We start from the raw sequence: 17,741 nt of genomic DNA, 5'->3' as shown, positions 1-17,741 counted from the left end.
AGACTGAATTGAATTAATCAATTTTCAAAACCACTTGCCAGCTTTGGAATTTGCCTTCTGGCTCTCTGGCCAAACCAAAACGCAACGCCAACAGGGAAAAAGCGAGGAAAACGTGCAGACCGCAGAAGTGGGAAAACCGTAAGAATAAATGAAATATCTAGCCGAGGGGAAAAGAGCAACTTTCCGCTTCGTTAGCAATCGAATTCATCATATAGACCTCCTGCCTGGGCCCCAGGCAGCCATCGTCATTGGCCGGCATATTCCCCTCCCCCCTCCCACATCCGGATACCACCCCCCTCTCTTCTTGGCAACATCCATCCATAATAACCGCCTCTTTTGTGTTTCTTTCTTCCTTTTCCGGGGAGCTACTGCGTATAGTTGAAGTGCATTTTCAATGAAGCCATCATCACCTCGTTTCTATGTGAAGGAACTCCGTCCCCCATAAACCCACCCCCCAACTTGGGCCGGGACCCTTTGAATGGAGCTCTGGGTGGGACCGGAATTATAAAGATGCTTCAAGCTGAAGATGAAGGGCGACGGAGAGACCCGCCAAAGTGGAAGTGAGAGGCTGTGACGAAGGTTGTGTGAACCGTCGTCTTTCGTTGGACGACGGGAAACCATCACTTCCTGCACAATTTCTTTTTCCATTCAGAGTGTAGCACTTGGTCCGGAACCGAGGCTCTCAAATGGCCGTCGAGCGTTTGCTTCCAAACCGAGGTGGGTGTTCTTATTTAAATCTCACATCGCATTAGGAAAGAAATTTGTTGGGGAACATAAAAAAAACATTTAAAAAAACATTTTATTGGACTTTTTAGCTTTATTTATCAAGAAAGGCGTACGGAAAAAGGATAAACAACATTATCTCAAAATTGTTTTTAATTTTCTGGGGAATAGTTCAATATAGCGATTTTTTTAGCGTTTCTTAGGCGTTTCTGAGGCAATGCCGTGCGAGCGGAAGGGGGGGGGGGGGTTTAGGGATTTAACTCCCTCCATGGAGATTTTTCCAAGTAAAATTTTCAGTTCAAAAAATGAACTTACCATGTCAGAAATAGAACTCGCCTCCAGCGGAATTGTGTCCTAAACTACACAAGGCCTTAGTCATTAGACTGAGTCGATTGGGGGTAATTTTTTGAATTTCTCAAACCCTGGGGTCTAAAAAGCTTCGTTTTTTGCACAACTTTGAGGTAACGTTTACATGAGTAAATTTGAAATTTAAGGTTTGTATAGGAAAAATTAATATTTTGTACTGAAAATCAACATCATTTTTGTTTCTTCTGTCGAACCGAGACTGCTAATGGTAGTTGTACCAATTTATAAATTCCTTAAAGAAAATTTCCGCTGAACAACTTTGTTGAAAACTGTTTTAAAGGGTGGTATTCATCAATGTCAATTAGGCGTCAATATGTTCGATCGCCCCGACTCATTAACAGTGATGAATACCATCCTTAAAAAATTATCCTATTTTCGAAGCCTTATAACTTCTTTATGTTAACTCGGATCGAAATGCAATCTTCGGATGAAATATATGTCATAGTTAAGGCTTTGAGAAAAATTGTTTTCAACAGAAATCGGCCGAAGGGAACCAAAGCTATTTATGAAAAACTGGTTTTTCATGTTTCTTCCGAATAAAATGTCTCAAAATCCCATACAAACTTCAGGCTCGTTGAGCGACCCCTTCCCGTGATCCGATCTGGCCCAAATTTGGCATGAGATCTTGTACTAGGCTTAGGATCAATTTTATCTTGCAACACATAACTTTTTCTAAAGTCGGGTCATTAGGGGCACTCTAATGCGCATATTTATGTTTTTAGCTATATTTCATTTACACTTGCAATATTTCGATAATATTTAATTGAAAATTATTGTACTGCCCCTCTCAGGGGTTTGAACATTCCATCTTACGGTACTGCTTCTCTCAGAGGTTTGTACATTTGATCTTATGGTACTGCCCTTCTCAGGGGTTTGTACCTACCATCTTATGGTTCTTCTCATGGTATTTACTGCCCCTTCCAAGGGATTGTACTGTAGGCTCTTGTTCGAAGAATTGCCTCATGGCCTTGAAGTCTATAAGCATGCGTTATCACTCTTTCTATTTTTATTCTTGCTTATTATTACTACTACAGTACTCGCTCTATATTTCCTATTTTCCAATCCAATGAAATTCCTTTTATAAACAATTTTTTAAAGTAATTTCTCCTTTATTTGAAGCTATCTAACTTCCCTTTTTTTTTATTCAGACGGAAAAAAGCCAAATTCAAAATTTCTATACATCATCCACGGTCGAAACATAAACATAATCTTAACTTATTTTTGTCCTCTTTTCTCTCTTTTTTCTTTTTCATCTTCATTTGGCTTTTTTCCATTCTTCATGCCCTCTTTTCACATCTCTTTTTATTGTTGCATATTTTCTCTAATCCACTCTCAATCAATCTTCATTTATAAATACTTCCGTTTTCCGTTTGTTCATTGTTTATTCGCAACTTCGGCTTTTTTTTATTTATTGCTTCTTTACCTACTCTATGCTTCAATTTTCATTTTCTTATTCAATTTTTTACCCGCCTTTAAAAATCTCATTTGTCCTCAATTTTCAGTTCTTATTTTTTTCTTCCATATTTTTTTCTCTCTATTGTCTAGAAAACTTTTTCAATCTATTCTTTTTTTTAATTTTACAGAACACATCTTTTTTTCTCTTTCCACTTCAATACCTCCTTTTACTATCTGCACAAAACACCCTCGTACGGTACTGCTCCTCTCAACGGTTTGTATATTACATTGTATGATACTGCCCCTCTCAGGGGTTTATACCTCTCAGTTCATAGTATGGTACTGCCCCTTTCAAGGGTTTGAACATTTCATCTTACGGTAATGTCCCTCTCAGAGGTTTGTACATTTGATTTTATGGTACTGCCCCTCCCAGGGGTTTGTACTGTAAAGCTCTTGTTCGGAGAATCGCCTTATGGCATTGGAGTCTATAAGCATGCGTTATCACTCTTTCTAATTTAATTCTTCCTTCTTATTTAAACAACAGTACTCGCTCTATATTTCCTTTTTTCCACTCCAATGAATCTTCTTTTATAAACACTTTTGTTTTTTTAATTAATTTCTCCTTTATTTGACGTTAACTAACTATCCGTTTTTTTAATTTTACCTCACCTTTCCTTATTTTTGTCCTATATTTTTCCTTCTTTCTATTCGGTCTTCATTTGACATTTTCTATTCTCCATGCTCTCTTTTCACATCTCTTTTTATTAAAGTATATTTTCTCTGTTCCACTCTCAAACAATCTTCATTCTATTCTATTTTTATTCATTTAAAGAGGATTTTAACATTCGTGGTCATTCACCCTCTGGACAATCTGCATTTATAAATACTTCCGTTTTCCCTTTTCCACCGGTAAGGAGTGTATCGAAAATTAACTATAAACATATTTGGGCCTTCTAATTACTAACGCGTGAACGCGCACAACTGTGCTTACCTGTATGTAGCATCTTGATCTGTCAAGATTGAATCAGCGCTCTGTTTTCGTTGAAAGATTTGTTTCTCCCGAAATGTCGCGAATTAAAAAAGAAGTTAAAATTCGTGTGTTGGACACTTGGATGCGAGAGAAGGGCATCTCGATTAATGAAGTAACGAATCGTTTCGGCATTCATCCGGTGAGCGTAAAATCCATCATCCACAAGTTCTGGGAAAATTATACGTTTGATGATTTGCCAGGAAAAGGCACAAAACCAGGACCGTCTGACCCAAACCTTAACAGTAAGGTAATCAATCTCATCAACCAGAATCGATCGATGTCCATACGGGATTTGGCGAAAAAAGCATTTAATCTTATGGTACTGCCCTTCTCAGGGGCTTGTACCTCCCACCTCATGGTACTGCTCCTCCCAAGGGTTTGTACTGTAAAGCTCTTGTTCGAAGAATCGCCTCATGGCATTGGAGTCTATAAGCATGCGTTATTACTCTTTCTATCTTTTCTATTTCTCATTTGTCCTCATTTCTCCTCTTTTTCAATCTTTTCCCTTTTTTTTATTTTACAGAACGCATATTTTTTTCGCTTTCCACTTCAATGCTTCCTTTAACTATCTGCACAAAACACTCTCTCATGGTACTGCCCCTCTCAAGGATTTGTACATTTTATTTTATGATACTGCCCCTCTAAGGGGTTTGTACCTCTCAGTTCATAGTACATTGCCTATTATGGTACTATCCCTCTCAGGGGTTTGAGCATTTCTTCTTATGGTACTGCCCCTCTCAGGAGTTTGTACCTACATCTTATGCTTCTGCCCCTCTCAGGGGTTTGTACCTCCCACCTCATGGAACTGCCCATTTCAGGGGTTTGTACCTTCCATATTATGATACTGCCCCTCCCAGTGGTTTATACCTCCCACCTTATGGTACTGCCCTCGCTAAACTCTTGTTCAAGGAATCGACTCATGGCCTTGTAGTCTATAGGCATACGTTCCTTCATCATAGAACACATAGCTATCATCTGTTATGAAACTAACTGTCACTGTGAATCCTCGCTCGGATTTTAAAATTAAAAATAAAACTGTTTACAAAGAATCAGATATGAATCACCTTTTTGAACTTTCCCGTGTAACACAAACAACCCAGTAAAAAAAAATCTAGAATCAAAAATGTAAACTGTAACATTGACAAATCTGGTTTGAAATCTGTGAAATTCTGAATTTTTCATGAAGATGAAATCATGCTCACCATCTCAATGGAATGATTTCATACGGAACTTCCAATTATAAAAAAAACCATTGATAGGAAAAAGGAGGCTTTACGAAAAATCTAATATATAAAGATGAGTTGGACTATATATGTTTGTTTGTTTGTATGCACCTTATGCAAATCGACACCGCTTAACCGATCAGCCTGAAATTTGGTACAGAGATGTATTTGGACCAGGGTAAGGTTTTAGTGAAAGTTCTGAGCCCCTCCCACCTAAGAAAAGGGACCCTCCCATACAACTTTCGTTTTTATTCCCACAAATCAAAAGTCATGGCACCCACTTGGCAGCCGATTTTCGTTTCCTTTGGCGGGTTATTTTCACCATCACCATGGGCCGGGCGTAAGAAACGACTATCCAGAGTTCACGTGTACTGGAAAGCAAATCAAAGCTTGCTGAGCGTTAAAGATTTGAAAGGGGAAATTTTGGCGGGTGTTTTTTGTACCTTCTACTGCTGCAAGCACGTGGTACCGGCAGAAACGAGAATTTTGGATGCAATAATGAGCTTACATTTCGGATAGAAAAATACAACTAACCTGTAAAGTACGTATTGACTTGAATTGTAGTGGTTTTTAAAGTACTCCCTACCACTGCTGCAGGGCTTTGGAGTCTATTAGAATATACAGTGTGTGAAGTATGGATGCAATGATTTATCTTCATTATGAATTTGGTTTAAGTGCTGAAAACATATTAAGCTATTTTTTTAAAATCAAGCTTTTTAGAACCAACCATTTTCGTATTTTAGAATTCCTCTTTTTTTCCAATTTCAACGCTTCGAAAGCCGTCGAGAAATCTAAATGGAGGACTAAAAAATTTAACGTGCATTATCTGGAAAAACCAAATCCAACGCAAGACACTTTATTTGAAATTAAGTATGAGGTTTCAAGTTTTATACAATTAAATTTTATCGGTCAATCTATGACTTTTGTATAAATGTTGATCATTAATGTGTTCAATTTTACCATCCAATTATGCGAAAACTTTAACCGTTAAGTACTGCGAATTCAATCAAATTATTTCCAAGAATTTTTACTTTATCACTCTTCACAAAAATTAATGAGATTTTTTTTTCCAAGAATGGAAAAATTGAAAATAAAAAAATCTTTTGTTATAACATCATAAAATGGGTGATTTGGGTTCCGAGATAGTTTCTTTTAAATCACTTCAAAAAATCATTAGTGGAACTTGGAAAATTTAAGAAAAACTAATCATAAAATGGTGTGGAAAAAACAACGAAAAGTACACATCCATTTGAAAACATGAAAAATGAGTCTTCAACAAGTTTAAAAAACCAAATACAAACACATACAGGATCTCAATGAAACTTAATGTTTCCTCGAGGAGATTCCTTTTACTTAATTCTAAGCGTACATCTTTCGGGTATATATGGCTAGCATCTCACAAATGCTTAAACCACTAAACAACAAAAGTTTACTGTGTATGCCGTGACTGGGATTCGAACTCATGGCCGTTGGCTTGGAAGACTTGAAGGCCACGAGCTGCGGCAAGTTTCGGAAGCCTTCTTAGAATTTTCTGGGCAAATAAAACTTGAATATAGCATACGGGGGAGCATTTGCTATATAGCGTCCGAGGAGATCATCCCCAAAAGAGGTTTCATTAGATGGGGGGTGGGAAAGATAAAAATATAGTTTAATCATTTGAAAATAAAAAAAATAGAAGGCCAAAGCTATTCAAGCTTCCTTTAAGAAAAAAAATGTTTTTCGTGATGAAATAAAAAAGCATTCATGATAAATTAGTTTTAATTACTATGAATACGAACCTCATAACTATGTAGGTATAAGTGTTTCAAAAATATGAAAAAGGGAAACACAGTAAATATTCTCATTCAAAACTTGAAAAACACTAACAAAACTTTCAAACCTTACATACATGGCACAACATGGGTAAAATTTTCTCATAATAAATATATAAAACATATTGAATACAAAGCTCCCAAAATTTCGTGAAATTAACTGACTCATTTTGATTTATATTTTATACAAACCCGAGCAAGGCCGGGTAAATCAGCTAGTATTAAATAAATTGTAAAGAAAACTTTTTGGAAAATGGGCACAGAAAAAAATCGCCATGGTCAAGCTCCATTAAACTTTTCAATGGAAGTGATAACGAAAAATAATCGTTTTTAATCAGTTCGTCGCCACGTTCATTTCGACAGTTTTACTAGCCAGCCCCAGAAATTTTTCGGAGCGAGGAAGTAAAGAGGGAAAACTCCAAAATTTAAAACGTGTTGCTAAACTGAGCGGGAATAGCGTTTTTTAATAAACGAAAGGGAAGCAAACGATGTTTGCTTTTTGTAAAAATAGAATCTTCGCTAAACATTTCAAAGCTTTAAAAACATTCAAATTGTTGAAAAATGATCCGGTTTTAGTGATGAAACTAAAAAATATGTTAAATTCTGCAAATTATTATTAACTAAATTTTATTTTAAATGCGGCCCGATGACAGCCAAAAGGATCATGTCGAATTTCGAAAATCGACCACTCACATTTTTTAGATTTTTCCCAAAAAACTGACCTGTGCAAAATTTCAGCTCAATCAAAAAGCTCACCAAAAAAAGGATCAAAGGAATTAAAAAAAAATCGGAATATCAATTTTGATGTCAAATGACTTAAATTGCTTAAAACGTCGAAATCCAGTGTTATCTCTTAAAAAACTTGTATGTCACCAATCGACAACAAGAAAATCATTAACCACGTATGAGGGAACCAAAAGATATCGGAAAAATTGCAATTACAATTTTGATGCCAAACGACTTAGAAATGCATGAAACCTCACAGTGCGCAAAATTTCGGGTTTTTTACCCTCAAAAATCCTCAAAAGGAAATCGGAAAAATCGAAATTTTAATGATTTTAAAAAACAATTGCTTAAAACGTCGAAATCCAGTGTTATTTCGAAAAACGTCGAGGTCTGTTGTTATCTCGAAAAAAAAAATTTTTTTTTTTAAAAACTCGACTTTCTGATATTAAGCCAATTGCAGAAACCGGCCGTTTTTCAAAAACCCAGAAAGTCAAGATTTGGACAATATTTTTTTTCGAGACCTCGACGTTTTTCGAGACAACACAAAATTTAAATGTTGATTTTTCCAATTTCCTTTGGTCCCCGCTTTGATGATTTTTGGGGGTCTAAAAACTGAATCTTTGTGCCCTCTGGCCTCCAAAATCAATGGAATCAAGAGACGTCATACAAATAATTTAATGTAAAATAATAATTCAAATTCTTTTTTAAAAAAATGTGTGAAACACGTGTTCCCTCGAACCACTGTTTGATTATCGAACAGTAGCTGAATACATTTGCGGGCTAGCTTCATGCATAGATTGAGTGCAAGTACCAGCCAACCAAGCAGGGAGCGGAAGAAGAAGTTTGACTTGGTTTGACGCACGTTCCGGGTTTCCTATGTTTCTGACCGAGCGTCTCTCTAATGGGCCGTCGTCGTCGCCGTCATCGTCGTCTCGGTGGATGGCAGATTTTGTACCCTCAACCGAAACGTCCATCATTCGCCGGTGCTCACCGTACTCGGCTCGGCCTTAGTGTTGGAGTTCGGAAGGATTTCCACCCACTCATACTTTCGAACGTTAGTTTAGTTCCTGTACTGACTAGGTACTACCACAAGTCGCTGCAATTAATCTATGAAAATGTACAATGTACATGCATGGGAAACCAGGCGACCAGCAAGCAGCATGACACCGAATCTTCGCCGCAAGTCATAAATTCGAGACGGTTTGGTATAGGTCGCTTCTCTGGCGTTTCGATGACGTCTAGCGCTAGTGATACGTGATTTGGTTTGGGTTGGATGGAAGCGAAGCACAGTTGTCGGTAGGTATGCAGCAAGTGGTAGGACCTATTAGTTGCAGAAGTCGAAGAAGGTGCAGGTGAGCAGGACAGAAATAATTTGATCAATAGGGCTCATTCAAGAGCGTACCACTATTTAAGTCTTCACTTTTGATTTGCCGTGAACTTTGTACGTCCCAATTCCACCATTTATTTTATGGTTGGATAAAAAAAAATTAAAATTATGAGGAATTGCAATCCTAAATATGATTGACTATATAGTGACTCCCATAGGAATAAGAAAATGGATTAGAACAATCATCACACAGTCCCCTACAGTTCTTTGAGACAGTATGTGGTTTTCAACCTTTTTTTACTCACCGCCCCCTGTCTCGATATTTCGGATTAACCGCCCCCTAAGAGTATTTTCGAACAAATTTGTATAAGAACACAACAAAAATTGGTTGCTCTGCTGGTCACATTTGGCACGCGAACGATATTTTGTGGCTCGCGGAGCTTGGCCTAGCTTCAATGTTATGAAATGAAAATTATACTTTTAACCCAGAGTAAGGGGGCTTCGACAAGGCGATGTATGATGTTCAACGTGGCGCTAGAAGGTCTTATTCAATTCTTCTGCAAAGTTAAACGCGAAGCAGGAAGGATTGGGTTGATGATTAATACGCCCAAGACGAAGTACATGCTGGCCTGCGGATCCGAGACCGACCGAGCTCGCTTGTCTAGTAATAACAAGGTCACGATGGACGGCGACGAGCTGGAGATAGTCGAAGACTTTGTCTATCTCGGCTCACTGGTGACTGCAGACAATGACCCCAGCCGTGAGATCCGGCGATCAGCGTAAGTTGTGCCTACTATGGACTTCACAAGCAACTGCGGTCGAGAAGACTTAGCCCTCGCACAAAGTGTAACCTGTATATGACGCTCATTAGACCGGTTGTTCTCTACGGGCACGAAACATGGATATTGCTCGAGGAGGACCTGCCTGCACTCGGAGTATTCGAGCGATGAGTGTTAAGAACCATCTTTGGCGGCGTGCAGGAGAACGAAGTGTGAAAGCGAAGGATGAACCACGAGCTCGCGCGACTGTACGGCGAACCCTGTATCCAGAAGGTGGTGAAGGCTGCCCGGATACGCTAGGTAGGACATAATGCGAGCATGCTCTGCATAACAGGTGTTCACTACGAATCCGTTTGGAACAAGACGAGCAGGGGCGCATCGAGCAAGGTGGTTAGACCAAGTGAAGCGTGATCTGGCGAATGTGGGATGACCGAGAAATTGGAAAACGGTCGCCATAGAACGAGTGCATTTTAAAAATTATGTTTATCAAGACGGTATACTATGAAAATACATTATATGAAACAGAGTAAAATCATAATATTTGTAAATTCCTCATAAAATGGTAGTTTTTCAAAAAGACATTTTGGAAATTTTGGATTTTGGAATTTCAATTAAAAAATTATTCGTTGTTTGTAAACTGAAGAGTCGCCTCATTTCACTTGAAAATGCTACTTGAAAATGAACTATTAAATGTATAAATTTATTTAACAGCTTGAACCAAAGGATCGACATCACCAAAATGATAAATGCGGCTTTTTTCAAGGATCATTACAAATAGAACCCCTTTAAACATCCTGTAGTACCAAAGTAAAGGAGAAATGTTATCAAGTTGGTTGAGATGACTTTAATAAAAACCAAATTTGGGCAAAGAGAAGTATCCGGCAATTTATGTGTTGTCTTGTAGGTTATTTTGCTATGTGGAAAAACCTACAAATGTGAAGAGCTATTCTGTTCAATTATATTTTAATTTTTTACAGAGGATTTCAACCAACATGGTCGTACTTCCTCTTGAAAAATAAAATTTAATATTATGTTCCTTATTTAAGATATTGTAGATAAAATTTGCATTTTTGAGGAATTCTATAAGTTTATCTTCGTTTGCCGTATTCAACGATGTTACGATGTCGTACTCGATACCATTGATCATCCTTTCCTTCTCGTACGACCGATGATGTGGGGCACCGATAGTAGTGAATTGCAAGCCAAAACACATATTATTATACGTTTTGTGAAAAAAATTTTAAAAGTGTGAGCAATCCTTAATATGATAAGTGCACGTTGGTTCAAGGGGAGAAGGGAAGAGCTTTTAAATCTAATGAAGCATATTAAATGCCTTTTCAACAAGCACACGAATTTCTGATAAACACATGAAAACTGTTAGCATGTAGCAATAATATAAATCGATCGCAACCCTTTTAATGCACAACTTTTTTGAATGGGAAAAGCTATCACTGATTCAATAAAATAACAGTGATTTGAATAACGTAACTGAACAAGTTGGAAGTCGTTATAAATACGATTTTGAAATATTCTACCAAACATTCTTCATCGAGAGCTGGAATATGTTTGAGGTTCATTGAAATTTCCAAATCTGTAAAAAACCGCGATTTTCCAAAAAAAATACATTTAAAAAAAAAAATATTTTTTTAACAATCTTTAAGCAAATTTTTTTTTCTGATATCTCAATCAAACATTGACATGGAGTAATAGAAATGAAATGAGTTGATTTCTATTCAATTCTAGAATATTCTAAAACAAACAGCAATTCGCCGTTGATTTATTTAATTAGGGGAGACTTTGGATCAAGATCCCTTTTTCTTATTTTCATCCTATATGTTTGGGTCAATTTTGAAACTCGCCGTCTTTTGCATTTGCTGACAACGTGTCATTTCAAGTTTATATGCTACAAAAGTTAGAACGATACATGAATCCGTAGGTGAACTAAAAGCATTTTTGTGAGACGAAAAAAGGCTTGATCCTTTACTAAAGAAGACTTAATCCTTAACTCTAGCAAAATCCAAAGATAAAAGGTCCGTAGACTATTATTTGCCATTTCACAGTTTGTAATTATCAGACAAGGAGAAATCTAAAAGTTTGTCTTCTACCCTAAACTCATTGCATACTTTAAGGCGCGACTTTCTAGTTTTTAGATAAATACGGTATTTCGAGTCCTTTTTAACAGATGATGACAGAATAAGCATTTCTATTGGACAAATATTATAAAAATTTCGTGAAAATTAATGATCACGATCCATTCAGAAGAAGAATTTATCTTTGTGGACTCTAGGGATCAATTAAACCTACAACATACATTTTGGAAAACATTTTCTTAAAAAAATTGAGAGTTTACTATTGCTTTGGCATTATCAAGTTAATTTTAAACTCTTATGATCGACATACCGTCAAACGGGGCATCATGCAACAGCGGGGTTCGATGCAACATTTATATAACACTACATTGAATCAATTTTTAATTTAATGTATTGTAATAAAGTTATCTTCTAATGATAACAAAATGATTATGACATAATTTCTCGCATCTTAAGCTAGTTGTCTTAAGTTTTTTATTTTTATGTAAAATTTGAAAAATCGAGCAATAAATGTACAAATTTTAACATTTTTTGATGCTGAAAAAAACTTTACCCAGTATGACGGATCGGCTTGATAAAATTACCTACAAACTTTTTACAGGTTTTCTCATATTATACCAACATTGTTGGTGAAAAAATATTTTTCGAACAATCACCCAATTTTTTTAAATGAATATTTTTAATATTCAGTTAGGTGTCTGGGGTTAAATGCAACAAAATGCAAATCAAAGAAATACCTTGTAAATCTCGTTTCCAAGTGTTGGAATATGAATTTTTTGAATCACGCGTTTGTAAAGATTTAAATTTCATTCATCCAAACATTTATTTTTATGATTTCAGCTTTTAGAATTTTTCGTTGTATTATTTAACCCCTAAATGTATGCAGCATCCTTAATTTCAGAAAAAATGTGAAAATTTGTTTTTACAGACCCAAAAACTACTGCAATTGGTGTTGTCATGCGTAATGGTCTTAAAGACATCGCAAATATATTAAAAATTATGAATTTTCGTACGTGTTCATAAGATTTTTCATTAAAAACATAGTTTGTTGCAAGTTACCCCATTTTCTAAGAAGGGTGAAAATCGCATGTTTTTAGAAAATTAAAAATAACTGAAGAAACCAATAATTTTTTTAACTACGCCAATTTGATGTCCCAGCATCCTTAAAACTTTTGATGCATAAAGGATACTATTAACTGTGAACATAAGTTTTTTAGAAGCTATTGAAGTTGAAAATTGTTGCATCTTGCCCCAGTTGACGGTATTCGATTAAATAGTTTCACTATATTTTTAAATGTAGGAAACATTTTAAAGTAATAATAAAAAACTTCAAATCACATTTTATAAAAAATTCCAACAAAGTTCAATAACTAGAAAAAGACGGTCGTTTGACGAAATAGCTGACAAGACAACTTATATAATCAATGCTTTTTTATGGTAATACGCTTTGAACATAAGGCAAGAAAGAATTTTATTAATTTACCAACTCAAAAAAATTTATACAAAGTTTTTTTACCTATTAATGTGATATATTGACTTTTAAAATTATACGTTACTTAGGTTTTTTGTTTCTTATTTAAGTGAACTCAAAAAGTAAAACAAATTTAAGGTTTAAAATGATAAAAAAAAGTGGAATAAAACAGTGTTTTTGAATCTCTATCATAAAAAAACAGGTAAAATAGAATAAATATATGATTGTTATCATTGAAACTTTGAATCTAAACTCTAATTAACATCTTAAGAGAGAATTTAAGATCTAAAAATGTTTTACTTTATTTTATTTAAGTTTTTGTACACGTATTAGATGTAATGTTTGATTAAATCAGAATTATGCTTGATAGACGCATATAGCCTGCTTCTTCCTTATGTTTATGAAACGTTTTTGTAAAAATGAAAAGAAAAAATGTGCTTGCAAAAAAATTTTGGTTCGAAGACAAAGCTCATACCGTCCACTGGGGCAACATGCAACAATTTTCAACTTCAATGGCTTCTAAAAAACTTATGTTCATAGTTAATCCTACCCCTTATGCATCAAAAGTTTTAAGGATGATAGGACATCAAATTGGCGTAGTTAGAAAAATTATTGGTTTCTTTAGTAATTTTTAATTTTCTTAAAACATGCGTTTTTCAGCCTCCTTAGAAAACGGGATAACTTGCAACAAACTTGGTTTTTAATGGAAAATCTTATAAACACGTATCAAAATTTATAGTTTTTAATATATTTGCGATGCCTTAAAGACCATTACGCATGAAAACACCAATTGCAGTAATTTTTGGGACTGTAAATGCTAATTTTCACAATTTTTTCTGAAAATAAGGATGTTGCATACATTTAGGGGTTTAATAATAGTACGAAACTTTCTACAAGCTCAAATCATAAAAATATATGTTTGGATGAATGAAATTCCAATGATTACAAACGCGTGATGCAAAACATTCTTATTTCAGCACATGAAAATGAGATTATAAGGTGTTTCTGTGATTTGCATTTTGTTGCATTTTACCCCAGACACCCAACTGAATTATAAAAATATTTATTTATAAAAAATGAATGATTGTTCGAAAAATATTTTTACACCAACAGTGTTGGTAAAGCATGAGGAAACCAGTATGAAGTTTGTAGGTAATATTATCGAGCCAATCCGTCATACTGGGTAATGTTTTTTACGGCATCGAAAAATGTTAAAATTTCTACATTTATTGCTCGATTTTTTAAATTTTATATAAGAATAAGAAACTTTATAGAATTAATATAAGATGTGAGAAGTTATGTCATCATAATTTTGTAATCATTAATAAAGAACTTTATTACAATACATTAAATCAAAAATTGATTCAGTGTGGTGTTATATAAATGTTGCATCCAACCCCGCTGTTGCATGATGCCCCGTTTCTCTACTCTACTCTAAGGGTCCAGCGCCGATTGACCGGCGCATAGGGCTGAGATAAAAGATCTCCACTGCTGGCGATTCGGAGCCAGCGTCTTCACTTGCTGCCAGCCAAGGTTCTCGTCAACTGTGCGGATTTCAGCGGCTAGACTTCGCCGCCACGAGCTTTTGGGCCTGCCTCTTCTTCGATGCCCATCTGGATTCCAGTCAAGCGCCTCTCTGCAAATCTCGTTTTCATCTCTTCGCAGCGTGTGCCCAATCCATCTCCACTTACGTTCCCGAATCTCGATTTCTAGCGCCTTTTGATGACACCGGCGATGAAGTTCAACGTTTGAGATCCAGTTGCCAGGCCACCAAGCGCGGATGATGTTCCGCAGGCAGCGATTCACAAAAACTTGCAGTTTTCGCGTCGTCACCGCATATGTGCACCAAGTTTCACACCCGTACAGCAATACGGATTTGACGTTTGAGTTGAAGATTCGGATCTTAGTTCGTAGAGAGATCTGGCGTGACCGCCAGATGTTTCGGAGACTCGCAAACGCAAATCGGGCTTTTCTGATCCGGGTTTCGATGTCCTTCTTGGTACCACCGTTTGACGGTATCTAAAATTTTGCTCACCAGCTGAAAATGTTGGCCACCCATGGTCTTAAGCTTCATATTAAAACCCTCGAGGTTGAACCCAGAAATATTTAAATTTCCTTATTAATCCCAATTTTTTGGTTGAAAAATTCACAGAAGTTGTATTTTGTGATTACAAAAACTTTTTGTTTTACAAATACATATGGATGGAAAATATTTGATTTTTCAAACAAAATATTTCTAGTCAAGTTTTTTTTTTATCATCGTTTCTAACCGATTTCGGATATTTTTTAATATCAACCCAGCATGTTTTATACCTTTAAGGCTACATATTTGTTTTGAAGAACGAAAACCAAATAAAACTTTGTTGAAGGTCATGATTTTTGGAAATATGGGCATCGTTTTTAAACTTCTCTTAGCTATATCGAATACCACGCGCATGTCAAACAGCGTCATCATTACGGAAACTTAGAACAACATCTTTTAATCATTTAGCGAAAAAAATTATAAAAATTTACTATTCGATGCGGTATAATAACAATATAAGTAAACTCCACCTAAATGCAGGGTTGGGTACTAGGAGGTTAAGTTATTAATTCAATCAAGTTTTAGTTTAATAATAAATTTAAATTTTTCATATATTTTCATACATCCACGTAACATATTTCTCAATATTTTCTGTCGAACTGTTTGCTATGACAAAGTTTAAAAATCATTCGAATTCATAAAGTTTTGGAATAAGTACAGTATGATGGCAATGGATGTATGGGAAAAATTTCATCATCGAATTTAAACAAAACGACCATGTATACATTTTATAGATTGAATTTCAACTCAATCGGACTTTAATCCGGTGTGTCAAGTTACGATTTAAAACTCTTAAAAATAACCAAAGGGAGCCGGTAGGGAATCTGAAAATCGAAATTTCAACACAAAAATGACAAACATGCCAAAAATTACAAAAAATGACAAAAATGAAATAAATTACAAAAACGACTTAATGACCAAAAATGAAAATAAGTCATAAGTGATGATAACAAAAAGGACAACAATGATAAAAAAGAATCCAAGAAAGTTAATATTTGCCATTCAAAAAATATTTTCAAACCAATTAATATCAAATATGGAGGTTTAAGACATATTTAATTTATTTGATATCAAAATTAAAAAATTTCCGATATCCTTTAGTCCCGTTTTGGTGATTTTTAGGGAAAGAAAATCGAAACTTTAAGCCCTTCGAGGCGCGTCTAATACAAGTCCGACTAAGCAAAAAAAAAATGTCACAGGTCAGGCATGGCATGGTTGGAAGGAAAATAACTTGGAAGGTGACAAAACTATTCTGCCTACCTGGACAAGTATGACGCTCTACCCCGAATTCACAGGGTATACTACAAACTCCTGTAGTATAGTCGGTAATGCGTTGGCCTAGAAAGCCGGAGATTGCGGGTTCAATTCCAGCACAGTGCAGAAGTTTTCTTCAACTTCTCTGTCAATCTATTCTTTCCTGATAGTTTCATTTCTAAAAAAAATATGAGGATTTAAATAAAAGTTGTTAGACAAAAGAGAAAATTTCGGCGTTGCCTCCCTTCCAACTGGTTCTACTTGAAGATCCAGTGCGGCAGTAACAGTTCATAAACTGAGGCAATTTTTGTCATTTTCGAATTTCTCAAACACTGGGGTCTACTTTGAAAAAAATTTTAGATCTCATACAAAAGAAGCATACAATATGATATAAATTGTCACATGAGTATGTTATATCAACCAAATGCGCTGTAATTTGGCACGGAATTTCCTGGCAGACCAATGAACGATTTCAATTCCCAGCAATATGTTATGATTCCAGAACTAACCCATTCTTTAATATTTAAGTACCTACACATATGTATTTTATTTTTTCAATAATTTATACAAACAGATGACTGTCGAATTCTTTTGAGTTTAGGTACTAAATCCATGGAAAAAATAAACAACAACGAGATATTTTTCCATTACCAACAGGTATGGATTGTGAACATTTTAGATTTTCCCCGAATATTGGCAAACCACCCTCCTATACAGCACCTAAAGAGCCGGTACTCTACATACAAATATGCAGCAAAAATAACCTGTTGCCAAGTATTTGTTTCCCACTTGAAAAGCATTTGATTACGGCCACTCTGCTAGCCTAGCATATCTGTGTTTGATTTTATTAATAGCCCTAGGCGACAAATTAATCTCATTCAATTAGGATCGACATCGTTGTTGTTGCTTATGAATGAAAGTTATCAAATATGTGCCAAATACAGCTAATAGCTTTCGATAGCCTTATTCCATGAACTTTATGTGAGTTTGGGCTCACCTTTTTCGTCCACACCCAGCTTCCATCCGGCTGATCTTGTTGTAGTCATTTTGAATCCGTTCCGAAAATATAACTGTGTCTCCAATAAAACGTGTCCTTTGAGTTTCGTGAAACTCTAAAACTCGAATGTACTATTTAAGTAAACATTTAACTTTTTTCACTATCACTTAAATCACAGCTTTCAAACTGATCGCGATCGAAAATCCTCAATGACTGACCCTCTGGTTCAGGGAAAATTTCCACCCAATACAGTCTCAAAAATGACCGTAAGAAAATCTGCAGAAAACAGACGACGGCGATGACAACAACACAATGAAAAACCCGATTTAATACACTTAACAGTGGATTGTAGCCTTTCTTATAGTCTAAAAATTATATTTGGATTCACATGACACAAAATAACAAATAAATGATAGATTTATAAATTCTGAGTAATGATTAAAGTATTTCGAACGTAGTAAATCCT

The 17,741-nt window shown here is 35.5% G+C and overlaps 1 protein-coding gene across 1 annotated transcript in view; it reads right to left on the bottom strand.

Moving 5' to 3' along the window:
- The window catches only part of LOC129757692 (uncharacterized), a 105,883-nt gene extending 88,408 nt beyond the window's left edge, over positions 1–17,475 (bottom strand). Inside the window, 1 exon segment of the mRNA XM_055754982.1 lies at positions 17,276–17,475. Coding sequence (XP_055610957.1) covers positions 17,276–17,324 — 49 coding nt within the window. The 5' untranslated portion in view covers positions 17,325–17,475.
- Between the last annotated feature and the right edge of the window lie 266 nt (positions 17,476–17,741).

The sequence above is a fragment of the Uranotaenia lowii genome, chromosome 3, assembly GCF_029784155.1.
Source record: "Uranotaenia lowii strain MFRU-FL chromosome 3, ASM2978415v1, whole genome shotgun sequence".
NCBI classification, from domain to species: domain Eukaryota; kingdom Metazoa; phylum Arthropoda; class Insecta; order Diptera; family Culicidae; genus Uranotaenia; species Uranotaenia lowii.
This window is presented reverse-complemented; position numbering and strand designations above follow the sequence as displayed.